Source organism: Epinephelus lanceolatus, chromosome 18 (genome assembly GCF_041903045.1).
Source record: "Epinephelus lanceolatus isolate andai-2023 chromosome 18, ASM4190304v1, whole genome shotgun sequence".
Lineage (NCBI taxonomy): Eukaryota > Metazoa > Chordata > Actinopteri > Perciformes > Serranidae > Epinephelus > Epinephelus lanceolatus.
In genome coordinates this window covers 43,327,326-43,348,278 of record NC_135751.1, presented here as the reverse complement: position 1 = coordinate 43,348,278, position 20,953 = coordinate 43,327,326, and the positions used below count along the sequence as shown (strand labels likewise).

At 44.9% G+C, this 20,953-nt stretch overlaps 1 protein-coding gene across 5 annotated transcripts in view; it reads left to right on the top strand.

Moving 5' to 3' along the window:
• Positions 1 to 16,575, top strand: part of LOC117268970 (integrin alpha-3-like) — a 34,501-nt gene extending 17,926 nt beyond the window's left edge. For 4 of the 5 annotated variants that reach the window (XM_078161778.1, XM_078161777.1, XM_078161780.1 and 1 more), the window contains exons 14-29: positions 3,717 to 3,794; positions 3,908 to 3,975; positions 5,973 to 6,109; positions 6,906 to 7,049; positions 7,780 to 7,877; positions 8,035 to 8,203; positions 8,917 to 9,003; positions 9,856 to 9,935; positions 10,033 to 10,110; positions 10,188 to 10,290; positions 10,361 to 10,537; positions 10,954 to 11,082; positions 11,484 to 11,594; positions 12,471 to 12,569; positions 14,006 to 14,131; positions 15,239 to 16,575. In XM_078161778.1, the coding sequence (XP_078017904.1) occupies positions 3,717 to 3,794; positions 3,908 to 3,975; positions 5,973 to 6,109; positions 6,906 to 7,049; positions 7,780 to 7,877; positions 8,035 to 8,203; positions 8,917 to 9,003; positions 9,856 to 9,935; positions 10,033 to 10,110; positions 10,188 to 10,290; positions 10,361 to 10,537; positions 10,954 to 11,082; positions 11,484 to 11,594; positions 12,471 to 12,569; positions 14,006 to 14,131; positions 15,239 to 15,424 (1,870 nt within the window). In that variant the 3' untranslated portion in view covers positions 15,425 to 16,575. Of the gene's footprint in view, positions 1 to 3,716; positions 3,795 to 3,907; positions 3,976 to 5,972; positions 6,110 to 6,905; positions 7,050 to 7,779; positions 7,878 to 8,034; positions 8,204 to 8,916; positions 9,004 to 9,855; positions 9,936 to 10,032; positions 10,111 to 10,187; positions 10,291 to 10,360; positions 10,538 to 10,953; positions 11,083 to 11,483; positions 11,595 to 12,470; positions 12,570 to 14,005; positions 14,132 to 14,336; positions 14,480 to 15,238 lie in introns of all 5 variants that reach the window. The other variant, XM_033645771.2, reaches the window with a different exon arrangement.
• Positions 16,576 to 20,953: the final 4,378 nt, after the last annotated feature.

Sequence of the window (20,953 nt, the reverse complement as noted above, 5' to 3'; positions counted from 1 at the left end):
TCCCTGTGTCAGCATGGGTTTCCTCCAGGTGCTCTGACATGTTCTCCCTGTGTCAGCATGGGTTTCCTCCAGGTGCTCTGACATGTTCTCCCCGTGTCAGCGTGGGTTTCCTACAGGTGCTCTGACATGTTCTCCCTGTGTCAGCGTGGGTTTCCTCCAGGTGCTCCCACATGTTCTCCCCGTCTCAGCGTGGGTTTCCTCCAGGTGCTCTGACATGTTCTCCCTGTGTCAGCATGGGTTTCCTCCAGGTGCTCTGACATGTTCTCCCTGTGTCAGCATGGGTTTCCTCCAGGTGCTCTGACATGTTCTCCCTGTGTCAGCATGGGTTTCCTCCAGGTGCTCTGACATGTTCTCCCTGTGTCAGCATGGGTTTCCTCCAGGTGCTCTGACATGTTCTCCCCGTGTCAGCGTGGGTTTCCTACAGGTGCTCTGACATGTTCTCCCTGTGTCAGCGTGGGTTTCCTCCAGGTGCTCCCACATGTTCTCCCCGTCTCAGCGTGGGTTTCCTCCAGGTGCTCTGACATGTTCTCCCTGTGTCAGCGTGGGTTTCCTCCAGGTGCTCCCACATGTTCTCCGCGTCTCAGCGTGGGTTTCCTACAGGTGCTCCCACATGTTCTCCCCGTGTCAGCGTGGGTTTCCTCCAGGTGCTCCGACATGTTCTCCCTGTGTCAGCATGGGTTTCCTCCAGGTGCTCTGACATGTTCTCCCTGTGTCAGCGTGGGTTTCCTCCAGGTGCTCTGACATGTTCTCCCTGTGTCAGCGTGGGTTTCCTCCAGGTGCTCCCACATGTTCTCCCCGTCTCAGCGTGGGTTTCCTCCAGGTGCTCTGACATGTTCTCCCTGTGTCAGCGTGGGTTTCCTCCAGGTGCTCCCACATGTTCTCCCCGTCTCAGCGTGGGTTTCCTACAGGTGCTCCCACATGTTCTCCCCGTGTCAGCGTGGGTTTCCTCCAGGTGCTCCGACATGTTCTCCCTGTGTCAGCATGGGTTTCCTCCAGGTGCTCTGACATGTTCTCCCTGTGTCAGCGTGGGTTTCCTCCAGGTGCTCTGACATGTTCTCCCTGTGTCAGCGTGGGTTTCCTCCAGGTGCTCTGACATGTTCTCCCTGTGTCAGCATGGGTTTCCTCCAGGTGCTCCCACATGTTCTCCCCGTCTCAGCGTGGGTTTCCTACAGGTGCTCTGACATGTTCTCCCTGTCTCAGCGTGGGTTTCCTCCAGGTGCTCTGACATGTTCTCCCTGTGTCAGCATGGGTTTCCTCCAGGTGCTCTGACATGTTCTCCCCGTGTCAGCGTGGGTTTCCTCCAGGTGCTCTGACATGTTCTCCCTGTGTCAGCATGGGTTTCCTCCAGGTGCTCTGACATGTTCTCCCCGTCTCAGCGTGGGTTTCCTCCAGGTGCTCTGACATGTTCTCCCCGTCTCAGCGTGGGTTTCCTCCAGGTGCTCTGACATGTTCTCCCTGTGTCAGCGTGGGTTTCCTCCAGGTGCTCTGACATGTTCTCCCTGTGTCAGCGTGGGTTTCCTCCAGGTGCTCTGACATGTTCTCCCCGTCTCAGCGTGGGTTTCCTCCAGGTGCTCTGACATGTTCTCCCTGTGTCAGTGTGGGTTTCCTCCAGGTGCTCTGACATGTTCTCCCTGTGTCAGCGTGGGTTTCCTCCAGGTGCTCTGACATGTTCTCCCTGTGTCAGCGTGGGTTTCCTCCAGGTGCTCCCACATGTTCTCCCCGTGTCAGCGTGGGTTTCCTCCAGGTGCTCTGACATGTTCTCCCTGTGTCAGCGTGGGTTTCCTCCAGGTGCTCCCACATGTTCTCCCCGTCTCAGCGTGGGTTTCCTACAGGTGCTCCGACATGTTCTCCCTGTGTCAGCGTGGGTTTCCTCCAGGTGCTCCCACATGTTCTCCCTGTGTCAGCATGGGTTTCCTCCAGGTGCTCTGACATGTTCTCCCTGTGTCAGCGTGGGTTTCCTCCAGGTGCTCTGACATGTTCTCCTTGTGTCAGCTTGGGTTTCCTCCAGGTGCTCCCACATGTTCTCCCTGTGTCAGCGTGGGTTTCCTCCAGGTGCTCTGACATGTTCTCCCTGTGTCAGCGTGGGTTTCCTCCAGGTGCTCTGACATCTTCTTCCCGTGTCAGCGTGGGTTTCCTCCAGGTGCTCCCACATGTTCTCCCCGTGTCAGCGTGGGTTTCCTCCAGGTGCTCTGATGTTCTCCCCGTGTCAGCGTGGGTTTCCTCCAGGTGCTCCGACATGTTCTCCCTGTGTCAGCGTGGGTTTCCTCCAGGTGCTCCCACATGTTCTCCCTGTGTCAGCGTGGGTTTCCTCCAGGTGCTCTGACATGTTCTCCCCGTGTCAGCGTGGGTTTCCTCCAGGTGCTCTGACATGTTCTCCCTGTGTCAGCGTGGGTTTCCTCCAGGTGCTCCCACATGTTCTCCCCGTCTCAGCGTGGGTTTCCTACAGGTGCTCTGACATGTTCTCCCTGTCTCAGCGTGGGTTTCCTCCAGGTGCTCTGACATGTTCTCCCTGTGTCAGCATGGGTTTCCTCCAGGTGCTCTGACATGTTCTCCCCGTGTCAGCGTGGGTTTCCTACAGGTGCTCTGACATGTTCTCCCTGTGTCAGCGTGGGTTTCCTCCAGGTGCTCTGACATGTTCTCCCTGTGTCAGCGTGGGTTTCCTCCAGGTGCTCCCACATGTTCTCCCCGTCTCAGCGTGGGTTTCCTCCAGGTGCTCTGACATGTTCTCCCTGTGTCAGCGTGGGTTTCCTCCAGGTGCTCCCACATGTTCTCCCCGTCTCAGCGTGGGTTTCCTACAGGTGCTCCCACATGTTCTCCCCGTGTCAGCGTGGGTTTCCTCCAGGTGCTCCGACATGTTCTCCCTGTGTCAGCATGGGTTTCCTCCAGGTGCTCTGACATGTTCTCCCTGTGTCAGCGTGGGTTTCCTCCAGGTGCTCTGACATGTTCTCCCCGTGTCAGCGTGGGTTTCCTCCAGGTGCTCTGACATGTTCTCCCTGTGTCAGCGTGGGTTTCCTCCAGGTGCTCCCACATGTTCTCCCCGTCTCAGCGTGGGTTTCCTACAGGTGCTCTGACATGTTCTCCCCGTCTCAGCGTGGGTTTCCTCCAGGTGCTCTGACATGTTCTCCCTGTGTCAGCATGGGTTTCCTCCAGGTGCTCTGACATGTTCTCCCCGTGTCAGCGTGGGTTTCCTCCAGGTGCTCTGACATGTTCTCCCTGTGTCAGCATGGGTTTCCTCCAGGTGCTCTGACATGTTCTCCCCGTCTCAGCGTGGGTTTCCTCCAGGTGCTCTGACATGTTCTCCCCGTCTCAGCGTGGGTTTCCTCCAGGTGCTCTGACATGTTCTCCCCGTCTCAGCGTGGGTTTCCTCCAGGTGCTCTGACATGTTCTCCCTGTGTCAGCGTGGGTTTCCTCCAGGTGCTCTGACATGTTCTCCCCGTCTCAGCGTGGGTTTCCTCCAGGTGCTCTGACATGTTGTCCCTGTGTCAGCGTGGGTTTCCTCCAGGTGCTCTGACATGTTCTCCTTGTGTCAGCATGTCCGCCTCTCACCCAGTGTCAGCTGGGATAGGCTCCACCCCCCACACAACCCCTGACAGGACAAGTGGTTACAGAAAATGAATGAATAAATGATCCTGATCTTTGAATTGCTGCCTCGCTGTAATGATCAACAGCTGATTGATTGATCGATTGATTGATTGATTGATTGACTGTCTCCTCAGAACTCGCCCAGTTGTTCATCTCAATAAAACCATCAGAGCTTCTCCAGACGTCATTGACCCGAACAGCTGTGACTTCTGGTGAGATTCAAACCTGCTAACATGCTAACAGCTAACATGCTAACAGCTAACATGCTGACTCACTCTGTGTGTGTGTGTGTGTGTGTGTGTGTGTGTGTGTGTGTGTGTGTCAGTGTTCAAGTGGAGGTGTGTTTCTCCTACATGTTCAGCACCGGAGAGAAGAGCGACAGAGACAACATCAGTGAGTCAAAAAATATTTATGATGCAAAATAACATGACCTCATGATGATGAACCGTTCATCTGTCGCCATCATCAGGTCACATGACGTTCAGCATCAGCTGTGTTCACTGAGAATCGGCTAATGTTAGCATGCTAACATGCTAAGCTAAGATCAGTGTTGGAGAATAACTAGTTACATGTAATTTACTGTAGGTCAGTTACAGGCACTGAGAGGAAAAAGTAATTAAATTACAGTTACTGCATCGGAATTAATTCTCTGTATGTAAAAGTTTATGTGTCAGATCTGAGGCTGCGTTCACACTGAGCAATACAGCGACAACATACAGCTCATTTCAAAATGGAAGCCGGCGACATGAAGCTACAAACTGACGCCTGGCACTCGTCACTGCTGACGGACATGACCGTGACAAACCAAAGAGAGCTGACCTCAATCTTTCAGGTTCTAGGTAAGCGACGTCTCCGCTGAAAAATTGCGCCACCTCCAAAGCGCTCTCTGACGCTCCCAACTAGGTATTTCCTGAGGAGCGCCTGCCATTTTCAGCAATCAGAGTCATTTGATCTCCAGCAGAGACTCAGGATATGTGACTGAATTGATCTCCACAGAAACTGACCCCCAACACACTCCCTGCTGATTAGCTCATGTGGCTAACGTGACAGATGGAGGGTTTATGAGGACATGATGCTAACGAGTCTGTTCAATCAGCGTTAACCAGCTTCCTGTGTGTGTGTGTGTGTGTGTGTGTGTGTGTGTGTGTGCTCTCAGCTAATGAAGCTGATTGATTGACAGAACGGAGCTGTCAATTAACATCTGCTGTTAATCAACACACACACACACACAGACAAACACACACACACACACGACAGATGACATCATGTTGTGTCCTTGTGTGTCCTCGTGTCCTTGTCCTGTGTGTGTTTCTGTGAATGATAAATCACATTACAGAAACTGATATTATTACATCTGAGACACACACATACACACACTCAGTATTCCTCAGGGAGCTCTGTGTGTGTGTGTGTGTGTGTGTGTGTCCTGCTTCTGTCTCATTAATTGAACCAATCAGAGACGAGGTCACACTGTTGCTATGACACCCAGCCTCCACACACACACACACACACACACACACAAACCCACACTGAGTTTGATATTGAGTTTGTATTTATTTTTCAGTCTGTAACAAAAACACAAAAATAAGAATATGACAGACGGAGCCGCTCATCGCCAACAAGTCACCGACACGTCACTGACATTTCACAGACACGTCGCCGACACGTCACCATGAATAATAAACTCAGAGTCAACTCACCGACATGAAACCAATATGGAGATGGTTATTGTGTATCTGACAGTGTCAATATGTATGAACTGAAACAAACTGACAGCTGTTAAAACATCATCATGTTAATCTGTGTCAGATTATAACGAGCACACTGAGATTAGTTAAACAGACCCTGAGTCTTATTATAAAACACTTCCTGTTGTTGGGTCTAAAATGTATTTTTATGTTTATCAGACAACATCGTGTTGGATCAGACTCTTTAAAACACAAACAACAGAACAGAGTATGTGAGGAGTTCCTCAGGGCTCGACTCTTGGTCCTCTCCTGGTTCATCTCCAGCTGCTCTTAAACAACAGCAGCTGATTTTTACCTTTGTTATTATTATTAATATCATTATGTGTATTTTATTTTATTATGTGCAGTACAGTTTTATCATCATGGGACCACTGAGTCAGTGAATAAATCAACAATTAACAACATGTCCCTTAATTGTTCCTTAATTTTGTTTCTGCTTTTTTCTTTGTACAAATGTTTCTAACTCAACTTTGAGTTTTGAAGTTTCTGCAGAAATAAACTTTTCTTTAACTCGTGTCCTTATATATGAAACATCGACACGTTTTTATTTCATACAGAGACAAATATAAAGTGTCTTGGTCTAACAGCCAATCAGAGAGCTGTGTCCGTCTTTAACCATCTGTCTCTCTGTCTGTCTCACAGCCGTCGACTTTACCGTCACCGCTGACATCACCAGCCTCAAGCCCCGCCTCCGTTTCCTGGACAACGGGCAGAGCGTGTACTCTGGTTACCTGTCGATGCCAAAGAGACAGTGTGAAACCCTGAGAGTTGGACTGCAGGTGAGACGCACGAATATAACAGTCTGATGTACTGCCAGCGCCCCCTACAGGCCGAGGGCGGCGCTGCAGGAGTCTGTAACACGTGGAGGGACACTGAGGCCATCTCAGCTGTTTGAACCAGTGAAAAGGATAAAAACACTCGTTGGATTTTCCTGAAGGGAAAAAACATCGTTTTGAGTTTCAGATGTTTAGCTGTTGAACAGGAAGTTGAGCAGTGAGATAAGAGCGTCGGATTGTTCTGAGCTTTAATCAGTCCACCGCTGACAGACGTCACATCCTGCCAATCGTCCGAGAACAAACCCAGAACATTTTGTTCAACATGAAGCAACCTGTTAACAACATGTGAGAGGAGCGTAAAGTTCACAGTGTTCAGGACTCGTCCTGTCATGTTCTCTCACCTGTTCTTATCAGCATGTTTTTGTTTCTGCCCAAATATCTGTTCTGATGTGTCACGATTCAACCCGTCGCATCAAGCCCGACATCCGTCAGCTGGAGATCCTGTTTACTTCATATACCTGCTACGCGTTCTCCAAAACACATTTCTGCTTCCATGCCGAGTTCTGTTCATTCCGAGGTTTCACCTTATTTAAATCAACACTCTCAGAGAGAACCCATCACTGTTAACTCACCTTTATGTTCTGGTAAAGTGATGTCATCATCCATCACTGTCGGTGTGTTCAAGGACACTCTGGAGTTCTCTGTTGCACTGATGAGCTGTCATCAGAGGATTATAGTTAGAACAGTTCCTTGTGTGAAAAGTGTTCCTGAGGTTCTGTTCTGCGTTTGTGTTCTGCAGGGTCCGATCAGAGACAAAGTGGAACCTCTGGTGTTCTCCCTGAACGTCTCTCTCTACGAAAAGCTTCCCAAGAAAAGACACGCAGTGCAAGACCTGAAACGCCTCCCAGTCCTGAGCCAGACACCCCGACCCATCAGAACCCAGGTCAGAACCCATCAGTCCCAAAGTCAGAACCCAGATCAGAACCCAGGTCAGAACCCATCACAACCAGAATCAGAGCCCAGGTCAGAACCCATCAGAACCCATCAGTCCCAAAGTCAGAACCCAGGTCAGAACCCATCAGAACCCAGGTCATAACCTAGGTCAGAACCCATCACAACCAAAGTCAGAGCCCAGGTCAGAACCCAACAGAACCCAGGTCAGAACCCATTACAACCCAGGTCAGAACCCAACAGAACCCAGGTCAGAACTCATTACAACCCAAGTCAGAACCCAACAGAACCCAGGTCAGAACCCATTACAACCCAGGTCAGAACCCAACAGAACCCAAGTCAGAACCCATCAGTCCCAAAGTCAGAACCCAGGTCAGAATCCATCAGAGCCCAGGTCATAACCTAGGTCAGAACCCATCACAACCAAAGTCAGAGCCCAGGTCAGAACCCAACAGAACTCAGGTCAGAACCCATTACAACCCAGGTCAGAACCCAACAGAACCCAGGTCAGAACCCATTACAACCCAGGTCAGAACCCATCAGAACCAAAGTCAGAACCCAGGTCAAAATAAGATCCAAGCTCACAACTTCATAGATCCCATTTGAACTCCCGTCTGATCCCAACACAGAACCGATCACGACCTGGGTCAGAACCCAAGTCACAAATGATCCAAACCAAAGTCAGAAACAAACAGAAACCACAGATGTTCTTTATCCGTCAGATCCATATCCAGAAGGCCTGTGGTTCTGATAACCGTTGCCATAGTAACCTGCAGATGACGGCTCAGTTCACAGATGAGAACCAGAAACCCTTCATCAGGTGAGTGAACTTGTCTTCATCAGACTCCTCAGGTTTTAACTTTAATTTGAAACAAGGACTTGACTTTGGATTTGACTCGGATTGACCCTGCGGGCCCGACTCAGGACTCTAGACTTGACTTTGACTCCTCCTAACGTACATGTTTCTGTGTCTCCAGGCAGAAGGACAGTCAGGTTTTGCACTACGACAGCAGCATCAACCGCCTGTTTCTGGAGGTTAACGTCAGCAACACGCTGTCACCGGGCCGACCAGCGGAGGATGCTCACAACACCGTTTTGAACATTAGCATCCCGGCATCACTCATTTACTCTGGAGTCCGAACCAAGGTAGGGAAGCTGAAGGTCTTTGTCATCCAGCTTTCAGCAGCCAGGAAACAAAACAGACTCGAGACCTGACAAAGACTCGCTCTGACGTATATGGAACTGGACTCAAGACTTGATTTTGCCTCTCTCTAAACAACCTGGGGCTTGACTCTGTACTTTACCCTGAAGGACTTCACTGATTAAGTGTTTGTGAAGCAGGAGGTAAAGCGGGTCGTCCTCTAGTCAGAAGATCAGAGGTTTGATCCTCAGCTCCTTCAATCGGCATGTTGGAGCATCCTCAGAAAAAACACTGAACCCCAAACTGATCCTGGTGGCTGCTCCATCAGTGTGTGACTCAGTCTAAATGTTTTAATGAGAAGTTATTATTTACATTTCAGTGATTGACTTGAGACTTAAAGACCTGGGACTTGAATTGGTACTTAACGCAAGACTTGACCTGGACATACCCTGAAGGACATCACTGATTTAGTGTATGTGGCCTGGGAGGTAGAGCGGCTTGACCACTAATAATATGTTCAGTGGTTCGATCCCTGATCTTGTGATGCCAGCCTCGAACACCAGTGTATGAAAGAGTGAACGAGTGGTCAGAAGACTAGAAAGGTGCTATATGAGTTCAGTTAACCTCAACTGACTGACCTGAGAGTTACACTGAAAGACCTGAGACTTGACTTGGACTGGTTCCTCTACAGCTGTTCCTGTGTTTGTTTGTGTTTCAGGGTGACGTCCAGGCGGTGGTGAAATGTTCTGTTGAGGACGTCGTTCTTCTCTGTGAGCTGGGGAACCCGTTCAAAAGTAACCAGAAGGTACAGAAGGTTCTGGACAGAGTACTGCTGCCGTTGTAGTACTGCTAGTACTCTTATAGGCTGTTCTCCTGCACCGTCTGTATGTTTTTCAATGAAAGGTAATGCACCCAGATTCATACAAATCCCACGTAATCACGAGCCAGTAATTCATTGTTTACCCACTGAATAGAAAGGCTGTGATCATGTGACCAATATGCTGACAGGAGTAAACAATGAAGCAGTCCCATGGTGTTTCTCAAAGTCAAGGATGCTTCCTTGGTAGGACAGGTCCTCATATGCCGGGTCTTACAGAGGCAAGGTCAGACTCCTTCCTAATATTTAGTGAACACACATTGGAACAGGATAGTGAGTGTTCAGGTGTGCATCACTGAAGAGGCCCCGCCTTCAATTTAGGCAAATCATGGGTTCTTCATGCCTGCTGAAGGTACACACATGCATCCTTGAAAATTCTCTGAAGGAAGGACTGTGTTCTTGGTAGAATTCAAAGGATCTTTGACATTGGAACAGTCCTTCGGTGGGATTCGATGACGTAGCCTTCTTGAAATTCAGCTGATTAAGGGTCCTTCCTCGACTTTGAATAGCACCACCTGAGGCAGGTCGGAGCGGTGGATGGGACTTTACTCTGGGACTTTGCCCAGGAGACTGGCGTTCAGAATCATATGACCTTTGAGTCAGTTTAAGGTTCGTCCTCACAGTGTTTCTTTTCCTAAACCTAACCTCAGTATGCTTTATGTGAAGGAGATAACAACAACTCCTGGGGCGCTTATTCGTAGGATATCATACGAACCGTATGAGGACATGTGGACTCTTGTCTGTACTGCTGCCGATCCTCTGTCTGTCTCTGTGTTTCAGGTTCAGGTGTTGATTATCTTCCAGCCGTCTGAGATCAGTTTAGACACCAGAGAGATTCAGTCTCTGCTGCAGCTGTCCACGTAGGACACACACACACACACACACACACACACACACACACACACAGACTCAGGTGTTGTGTTGGACAGGTACTGAGTTGTGTCTCCATGTCTTCAGGCTCAGTGAGCAGTCTGATCTGTCTCCTGTCTCCGTCTCCATGTTGGTGGAGTATTCTCTGCAGTCGTCTCTCACTCTGTACGTATCATACAGTGTCAGAGGTTTAAAGTTGACCCCTGACCTCTAAGCTGATGACCTCACCTGTGTCCTGACAGAATCAGCCTGCCAGGCCCCGCATCCTTCAGCGGTCATGTGATGGGTGAGTCGGCCATGAAGAAGACGGAGGACATCGGCAGTCTGCTGCTCTTCACCTTCCAGGTTTGTCTCAATCAGTCTGACTGACAGCATGTCAACTGTCCAGGTGTTGACACACGTCCTGCTCCGACAGGTGCACGTCAGCGGGAAGCCCCTGGGTCACCTAGGCAACCTGCAGGTGGAGATTGATTGGCCGAGGGAGACGTCCAATGGGAAGTGGCTGCTGTACCTCGCAGAGATCCAAGTGAGCGGAACGTCAGAGGCTCGCTGCGACCCGCCCGGCAAAATCGTCAACCCCCTCAACCTCGTGGTAACCATAGCAACATCAGCCTCACACTGATTCCTTTCAAAATAAAAGCAGCTCGAGCAACACATTTCAGAATAAAAGCCCATCAAATCTGCATCTTTAACCACAGCTTCATCAAACTGAATCTGAATCTCTCATCTTCACGTTCAGAGACTTTAAAGCTTCAGAGTGTCGGACTGAACTCTGATCAGTGTGTTTCCTTCAGTTTATTATCAGCTGACCATCAGGACGGTCGTGTTTATATTTTATATCAGCAACAAATCCAACATCATACATCCATGAATAAAACTCCAACATTAAATGAATCCAAAGTGACTTGTGTGTTCAGATGATACAGCATCAACAGAAACACTTCCCCATCATACGTCTGATCCCAACCATCTGTTCTGTTCATGAGTTTCTACTTCCTGTTTCTTCAGCTGTCAGAGGAGAAGAAGAAGAGGAGGAGGAGTCTGAAGGAGGAGGTGCAGGTGAAGGAGGAGGAGCAGAGGGAAAAGACTCTACCTGTCCTCCACCTGCAGGGACAGAAGAAGAAGTCCTACACTCTGGTACAAACACACTCATTTCTGTCAGTGCAGTACTGCAGCCACCCACAAGGGGCGCTCTGACGTGTCAAATAAACTCACCTCAGTAGGTCTGTGTCTCCCAGTAAAAATCTGTGACTGCTGGTGTCCCCGTTGGATGAGACGACCTCCCAAACATCTGACTGTACTTTAACCGCTGTGTTGTCTCCTTTGTGTCTGTCTCTGTGAGGACGTGAGATGAAGGACCTTGTTGTAAAGTCAGGACACTTTTTTAGAGAAAGTGGGGACAGTTTTGAAGTAGGAGGACATTTTTAGAGGACATGTTGTTCTTTAAAAGCCTGAGGTTCAGATTTGGAGAACACGTTAACTGACTGACAGTCCTCTAATGTGTGTGTGTGTGTGTGTGTGTGTGTGTGTGTGTGCAGAACTGTGTGCACGGGGCCAAGTGTGTGACGTTTGTCTGTCCGCTGGTCAACATGAACAACTCAGCGACTCTCACTGTCAGAGCCAGACTGTGGAACTCCACCATGATCGAGGTAAAAAACACATTTTATTCAACTTTAACCAGACGTCTCCGTCTTTTTTTTTTTTTTTTTTCACCTCGTGGAGCTGTTCAGTTTGTAGCAGGTTTCCTGTCTGACTCAGTCTCAGCTGTTTTCTGATGAACCCACCGTCCTCCACCGTCCTCCACCACCTCAGCAGCAAACAGCAGACAGACAGAGACCAGCTGGTTCACACCGCAGTGTTCATTTTACCGATGAAAACTATGAGAATTTTTTATTAACAACCTTTATTCCGTAATGAAAACGAGACGATGACGAGCTAAAAATAGATCTTGATAATAAAAACTAAGATGATATCTATGTTTGATTTTTGTTAATGAGACGTGATGTAAATGTTGGTGGTGGACTGTCAGACACTGACAGCTTGTAATGATCTTCAGATGCCTGATGAGCGACAGGCTACAAACTCCAGTAAATAGTCTGCACCAGGATGTTTCTGTTGTAATTCAGCAGAAAATGATCATCTGTGTGTGTCTGACTGTGGATGGTGGAGCTGCTGAATGGATTTGTGGTGTTTGTTAGTTGCAGCGGTGGCTGTTAGCAGCTAGTTCTGCTCGCAGCTGTCAGAATGAACACTGGGACACAGCGGAGCACTCAGCAGCTACAGACAGATTTTTCCCTCAGGAGTCGGTGGAGGCTAAGAACAGAGCTGACAGAGAAAATATCTGAATGACATTCAAACACAAAGACTCTTCATGAATCATCATGTTGTTCTGTACCTGCACTGCATGTGGAAGTAGTAAGCTGTGTGCTAACTCTGTTAGCCGCTCATGTAACTTTGTTAGTGTTTCTGCCTTTCTGCCCTCTAGTGGTCAAAATTAAAAGACTATATCTGACCTGGTGTTTCAGGACTACAGCGATGCGAGGAACGTGTTGGTTCAAGGCCGGGCGACGCTGAAGCTGCAGACTAACAAACCAACCATCAACATGGAGCCTCACAGTGCAGAGGTACTGAACTGCTAAATGCTGCTAGTGCCCCCCTGAGGCAGCAGTGTTCATTACAGCCACAGTCTGAACCAACAACATGATGAAGGATCACCTCCTACATCCTCACCAGGGGCCTGTATCAGGAAGCAGGATTAATGTCTTAGCGAGGTAACTTCAGGGTTAACTCTGGGTTTTCGGTCTCACGAAGCCGGTTCAGTTCTTATCGGGGTAGATCACCATGGTAACTTACTCTGAACGGCTATCCTGCTCCGGAGCAGGGTAAGTTCAGGGTTGAATCTGATCCTATAAAAAGCACCACCCACTGGCCAATCAGCTGTTGATGGCTGACAGAAATGCAGCCCAGTCATGACGGGAAGTTTAATTCATTTGATTGATTTTGATTTGAAAGTTTATTTTGAACATTAAAAAAGAAAAGAAAGCAACAACAACAGACAATGAAAAGATTGTTCAAAAAGGAGTGGAAAGAAGTGGAACTTTCATCCCACCCCTTCATAAGAAAGAAACTGATCATTTGCAGACACTTAATAGCACCATTAATTAGTGCCAACATTTTGTTTTGTTGGAGGAAATGATCCCTGTTAAAGATAATGGGCCTAATTGACAGCTTTGCTGCTGGAAATGTGGAAAGTAGCCTATCATGTCTACACTTCATGGTGTTTGAGGGATTTTCCTTTTTGTTTTTTAAAGAGGGACACTAGCTATATTTTTGTGCAGCTGTTAATTTCTAACACAGCTCAATATCAGGATGATTTTATTCAGACTATCAATTTGGTGTTGATATGATTTAATTGTGGCGTCAGCTTTAAGCTTTATTGTAGCATATATAACGTTATGACAAAGAAGACCAATTTATCAGACGCAATGATGTTAGACGATAATTGTAATACACGCAGTTCATCTGCGCAGCATTGATTTCATGGGATTCAAGGGTGTGATCAGTGTCAGATGTACAGGTACAGGTACTGTAGCTACTTGAACCAGTGATGAGTCATTTAACCTACACATCATTTTATTTGCTGCCTTGTTTTGTCTTGATTTTTCCCTCTCTCCTCCTCTATTTCTTCTTTCCTCACCCGTTTCTTTTTCTTTTCTATTATGTGATTTCATTGATGTTTTGACAGGGGAATTTCTTTGATAAGCTTTTAGTGGCTTCTAACCTCTCCGGCACTTTTCTTTTTTTAATCTTGTAAATGTTATACTGTCTGTTTTTAACGTTATGTGCAAATAAACTAATCTAAACTAGCAACTCTGGGTTGAGTTACCGAGTTGATATCCAGTGTCGTGATACCGATTATCCTGATTGCCATTGTTAGGGTTAGTCAACCCAGGATAGGTCTGGGTAACCCAGGAAAGGTTGATCTCGCTTTGTGATACAGGCCCCAGGTGTTTGGAGTTTCCTGTGTTACCTCCTGAATCACAGTGTTCTTCCTTTGCAGATCGAAGTCCACATTTATCCAGACCCAGGGCAGCAGGTGGACTCTAGCGCCCCCCTGTGGATTATCGTGGTGTCTGTCCTGGCTGGGGTCGTACTGTTGGCTGTGATTTGCCTTCTGCTGTGGAAGGTAAACTGAGGCTGTCCATCAGAAAACAACAGGAAACTGTACACACAAAGTTTCTGTCTGATCACTGCTCATCATTTCAGGACCTACTTCATCAAAGATGTGGGATTATTTTTGTTTTGCTGTCTCGTCACAATAAAAGCATTAATTTTCAATGTCATCACCTCTTGGTTGGTAAAGTGCCGTTGTGTCGCTCCGTGCTGTTCAGTGTGGTTTCTTCAGGAGAGCCAGCACCAGAGAGATGTACCAGGCAAAGACCCAGAAAGCCCACATGAAGAGCCAGCCATCTGAGAACCAGAGGCTGCACGAGGAGCACTGAGGCTGGGCAGACTACTGCCAGAGAGCCCTGCTGTAAGGACCAGCTGCTGACTGACTGTTTCTGACTGTAGCTGACTGGCTTCTGACAGTTTCTGGCAGGTTTCTGACTTTGTCTGTCTGATTTCGACTGTTTCTGACTTGTTTCTGACAGTTTGTGGCTGGTTTCTGACTGTTACTGAGTGTTCATGACTGTTGATGTCTGGTTTCTGTTACTGACTTGTTACTCACTGTTTTTCACTGTTGCTGACATATTCTCACTGTTTCTGACTAGTTTTTACTGTTTCAGAATCATTTATAACAGTTTCTGACTGCTTCATGACTGTTACTGCCTACTGTATTACTGTTTCTGACTAGTTAATAACTGTATCTTCCTGGTTCATGAATGTTTCTGACTGATAACTTACTGTTTCTGACTTGTTGATGACCTTTACTGACTGGTTGCTGACTGTTTCTGACAGGTGTCTGACTTTCTGACTGGTTTATTGCTGGTTTGTTACTGTTTCTCACAGGTTTATGACATTCTCTGACTGGTTTCTGAATGTTCTGACTGTTGCTGACTGGTTTCTGACTATATTCTTCCCAGCTCTCAGTCAGAGGGGGAGGGGCCTCACTTTCTTCCTTCCTTCCAGCTGTGACTCTTCTGCATCTTATCCATCAGCTGATGAATAACTCTTTTGATCTTTACTGATCTGAGTTTCTGTCGGCCTCTTTTACCATGTCTTTTGTGATGTATTTTTATCTGTGTGAGACACTTTCTGTTGGACGTTCAGGGTTTCTGTGTTTTGTCTGCAGTGTGGTTTCTTCGTGCGTCGGAGGGCGTGGCGGGCCACAGCGCTCCACCAGGGGAGGATTATGGGTAAAGACGAGCAGCAGCAGCGCACAGATGCTGACGGTTTCCTGATCCAAGTTAACGCCACCTCGTCCAGAAACAGGAAGTCGCCCAAACACTGGGTCACCTCCTGGACTGAGACACTCTGAGAACTGAAGGTATCCATAGAAACCAACCTGGACCGGACCAAACTGGACCATCATACCCTGAACCAGATCAAAGCGGACCAAACTGGACCATCACATCCTGAACCAGATCAAAGCGGACCAAACTGGACCATCACACCCTGAACCGGATCAAAGCGGACCAAACTGGACCATCACACCCTGAGCCGGATCAAACTGGACCATCACACTCTGAACCGGATCAAACGGGACCAACAGCTGCTGGACTGCCTGTGTGCTGTCATGTGAAAACCTCTTAACATTCCGTCCAGTCTGTATTAAAATTTCCAGGTTTCCAGCTCAGAGTTTGTGTAATTAAAATTTTTTTTTGTAAACAACAGGACGTGCTTTTCTGTGAATTATTTATCTGTCTTTAGAATTTTTCCTTGTTAATATGTTGTTTTTTTATATCTCTGTGAGAGTTGTGTGTGAACTGCATTTCCCAGCATCCTTCTGGCCTCTAAGTCGGATCCTGTCGCAGATCAACAGAACAACAGTTACCAGGAGTCAGTCAAGTGTTTTAAAGTTATAAACATGTTTCGTCAGTATCGTCTCTGCTGGAAAGCGACAGATTTGATGTCGACTGGAAACAACAGTAAATCTAAATCATAAAAAGACGTAAATACATTGATTTATTAATTATTGGGAAACTGATCAGCAGGAAGTGATCAGGATTTATAGGTAAAGGGCTCAATAATAAAAAGTGGAATGCTCCTTTAACAACCAAACATGGCAACAGAGGTTGGTGTCAACAGGTTTAATGTGTCAGTGTGTCGTGATGATGTGTTAAACTGCTGCCTGTCACGGCTCCTTGTAAACTAAGGAAAATTACTTGCTGAAGGTTTCTGTAAGAAAAAAAAACTTTTTGTTGTGGATTTAATTTCAAAAATCCAAGATAATCAGCCAGCTGTTGAAGTTTGAAGTCGTCTCTTCTACAGAGCTGTTTCTGTGGCCTCTCACTGCCTTTTTATATGATTGTCAAATATGTGACAGCACATGAAAGCAGCATGTGTTTGTGTGTAAAGTCGTCAGTTGTGTTCAGATTGGCTGTGGTTTGTCAACACTGTGGTGAACTGTGTGTGTGTGTGTGTGTCAGTGTGTTTCCTGTATGTTGATGATATTAAAGTATTTTTTCATAATTGACTGGTCTGTGATACTTTCACTCAGGGCCGTAGCCAAGGTTTAGAAATGAGTGATGCTGCAGAAAATGTTCACATTATTTGACTAAAAAAATATTTGCATTTTAACATCAGTTTGGACCACTCCAGCTAGCAGCTACTTTGTAGTAGGCTGTACTTAATCCTGTACAGTGAGGTGATAGTTTATCTATGGCAGACTACTTTGTACTAGTAGCTTTAGTACAACAATAATGGTCTTTTGAGAGAGAGAGAGAGAGAGATTTTCTATTGTAAGGACTCTAGAAACCACAACGAATAAATAGGATATGACACAAACCTGAGGTCATGAACTCTTCAATTAAGTGAATAAAGCGCTGCATAACGTAACAACATTATTAGATGTGGTTTAAGGCTTCAAGCCACTGAATAGCGTTCAGATAGATAGAAGGATGATCTTATTGCCCAGTGTGTTATGTATCAAATACCCACCTCAATCAAATCTAATGTACAACATACAGGTGCATCACCATGTATATAAAAATGGGTTGTACACCACCTAAGTGCTTCTAACTTCATTGGATCATGAAACATCCACCTGCATAACGTTCATAACAATCATGAAGAAGTCATAGTATAGCATCTCGTCCAAAATTGTGAAAAACGTCTTAGTATAGCATGTCGTCCAAAATCAGAAAAAAAAAGTCATAGTATAGCATGTCGTCTAAAATCATCAAAAAGACGTCATAGTATAGCATGTCATCCAAAATTGTGATAAAACGTCATAGTATAGTACGTCATCCAAAATCAGCAAAAAACGTCATAATATAGCATGTCGTCCAAAATCATGTAAAAAAGTCATAGTATAGCATGTCGTCTAAAATCATGAAAAAAACGTCATAGTATAGCATGTCGTCCAAAATCAGGAAAAAAATGTTATGGTATAGTATGTTGTCCAAAATCAGGAAAAAACATCATAGTATAGCATGTCGTCTAAAATCATCAAAAAAGTCATAGTATAGCATGTCGTCCAAAATTGTGATAAAAAGTCATAGTATAGTACGTCATCCAAAATCAGCAAAAAACGTCATAGTATAGCATGTCGTCCAAAATCAGCAAAAAACGTCATAGTATAGCATGTCGTCCAAAATCATCAAAAAGACGTCACAGTATAATATGTTGTCCAAAATTGTGATAAAACGTCATAGTGTAGTATGTCGTCCAAAATCATGTAAAAAAGTCATAGTATAGCATGTCGTCTAAAATCATGAAAAAAAGGTCATAGTATAGCATGTCGTCCAAAATCAGGAAAAAAATGTTATGGTATAGTATGTTGTCCAAAATCTGGAAAAAACATCATAGTATATAGCATGTCGTCTAAAATCATCAAAAAAGTCATACTATAGCATGTCGTCCAAAATCGGGAAAAAAACGTCATAGTATAGCATGTCGTCCAAAATCGGAAAAAAAAGTCATAGTATAGCATGTCGTCCAAAATCAGGGAAAAAAAGTCATAGTATAGCATGTCGTCCAAAATCATGTACAAGAGTCATAGTATAGCATGTCGTCCAAAATCATGAAAAAACGTCATAGTATAGCATGTCGTTCAAAATCATGAAAAAACGTCACAGTATAGCATGTCGTTCAAAATCATGAAAGAAAGTCATAGTATAGCATGTTGTCCAAAATCATGAAAAAACGTCATAGTATAGCATGTCGTTCAAAATCATGAAAAAACGTCATAGTATAGCATGTCGTTCAAAATCATGAAAAAACGTCATAGTATAGCATGTTGTCCACAATCATGAAAAAACGTCATAGTACAGCATGTCGTTTAAAATCATGAAAAAACGTCATAGTATAGCATGTCGTTCAAAATCATGAAAAAAAGTCATAGTATAGCATGTCGTTCAAAATCATGAAAGAAAGTCATAGTATAGCATGTCGTTCAAAATCATGAAAGAAAGTCATAGTATAGCATGTTGTCCAAAATCATGAAAAAACGTCATAGTACAGCATGTCGTTTAAAATCATGAAAAAACGTCATAGTATAGCATGTCGTCCAAAATCATGAAAGAAAGTCATAGTATAGCATGTTGTCCAAAATCATGAAAAAACGTCATAGTATAGCATGTCGTCCAAAATCATGAAAGTCATAGTATAGCATGTCGTCCAAAATCAGGGAAAAAAACGTCATAGTATAGCATGTCGTCCAAAATCGTGAAAAAACATCATACTATAGCATGTTGTCCAAAATCATGAAAAAACCTCATAGTATAGCATGTCGTCCAAAATCATGAAAAAACCTCATAGTATAGCATGTCGTCCAAAATCGTGAAAAAACATCATACTATAGCATGTTGTCCACAATCATGAAAAAACGTCATAGTATAGCATGTCGTCCAAAATCGTGAACAAACGTCATAGTATAGCATGTTGTCCACAATCATGTAAAAAAGTCATAGTAGAGCATGTCGTCCAAAATGGTGAAAAAACCTCATAGTATAGCATGTCGTCCAAAATTATGAAAAAAACCTCATAGTATAGCATGTTGTCCGAAATCAGGAAAAAAACCTCATAGTATAGCATGTCGTCCAAAATCATGAAAAAAACCTCATAGTATAGCATGTCGTCCAAAATCAGCAAAAAACCTCATAGTATAGCATGTCGTCCAAAATCAGGAAAAAAACCTCATAGCATAGCATGTTGTCCAAAATCATGAAAAAACATCATAGTATAGCATGTCGTTCAAAATCATGAAAGAAAGTCATAGTATAGCATGTTGTCCAAAATCATGAAAAAACGTCATAGTACAGCATGTCGTTTAAAATCATGAAAAAACGTCATAGTATAGCATGTCGTCCAAAATCATGAAAGAAAGTCATAGTATAGCATGTTGTCCAAAATCATGAAAAAACCTCATAGTATAGCATGTCGTCCAAAATCAGGAAAAAAACCTCATAGCATAGCATGTTGTCCAAAATCATGAAAAAACATCATAGTATAGCATGTCGTTCAAAATCATGAAAGAAAGTCATAGTATAGCATGTGGTCCAAAATCATGAAAGAAAGTCATAGTATAGCATGTCGTCCAAAATCATGAAAAAACGTCATAGTATAGCATGTCGTCCAAAATCATGAAAGAAAGTCATAGTATAGCATGTTGTCCAAAATCATGAAAAAACGTCATAGTATAGCATGTCGTCCAAAATCAGGGAAAAAAACGTCATAGTATAGCATGTCGTCCAAAATCGTGAAAAAACATCATACTATAGCATGTTGTCCAAAATCGTGAAAAAACCTCATAGTATAGCATGTCGTCCAAAATCATGAAAAAAAACCACATAGTATAGCATGTCGTCCAAAATCAGGAAAAAAACCTCATAGTATAGCATTTCAGAAAAAATGAGAGTGTAGTATTTTTAGATAGATAGTACTTTATTGATCCCAAACTAGGACATTTTTGTGTTACAGCAGCAATGAATCAAACATTATGTGGACAGCATTATACATGTAAATACTGGAAGGTAAAACAGATCAAAAATAATTAGCACTAAAATTTAAAATGTACAAGAGAAAAATACAGAAGTGAAATAAAAACGTCAAAATTGCAGGTGTAAGAAAAGATCAATTATAAAGTCATCACAGTGAGAAGTGAGGTAGAGGTTGTAAAACATGTTCAAAATAACAAGTGTGAGATAAGTTCTGACCAGCAGTGCAAACAATGGTTGGAATGTAAGTATTAAGCTATACAAGCTCCATGTTGAAGAAAATCATCATAATATAGTGTTGGGAAAAAAATCACAAGTCATTTTTTATGTTGAAAAAATGTGTCAACGGTGAGAGGGTTAGGGTTATAAAAATAATTACACTCAGTGTAGTGTTGTTATGTCTCAGTTATTATAAAGTGAAACGTAATAAATCACAGAAAGAAATAGAAACAGCCTCTCAGTGATGCTCATGTGGCGTCTCATGTCATTACTGACACAGTTCAGACTTCAGTAGGACATCTTCAGTCTCACACAGCAGAGACCTGAGCAGGAACAACCAATCAGAGCACAGACTTACTTCTATTCACTTTATTTCAAACAGGAAACTGACGGGTAACAGACATAAAACTCATTTTATAAATATATTAAACATCAACATGAAACTGTCCTCTGTGTCTGTCCCAGTGTCCTGAGTCTGTGCCAATGTCCTCTGTGTCTGTCCCAATGTCCTGTGTCTGTCCCAATGTCCTCTCTGTCTGTCCCAATGTCCTGTGTCTGTCCCAATGTCCTGAGCCTGTCCCAATGTCCTGTGTCTGTCCCAATGTCCTGAGCCTGTCCCAATGTCCTCTGTGTCTGTCCCAATGTCCTCTGAGTCTGTCCCAATGTCCTGTGTCTGTCCCAATGTCCTC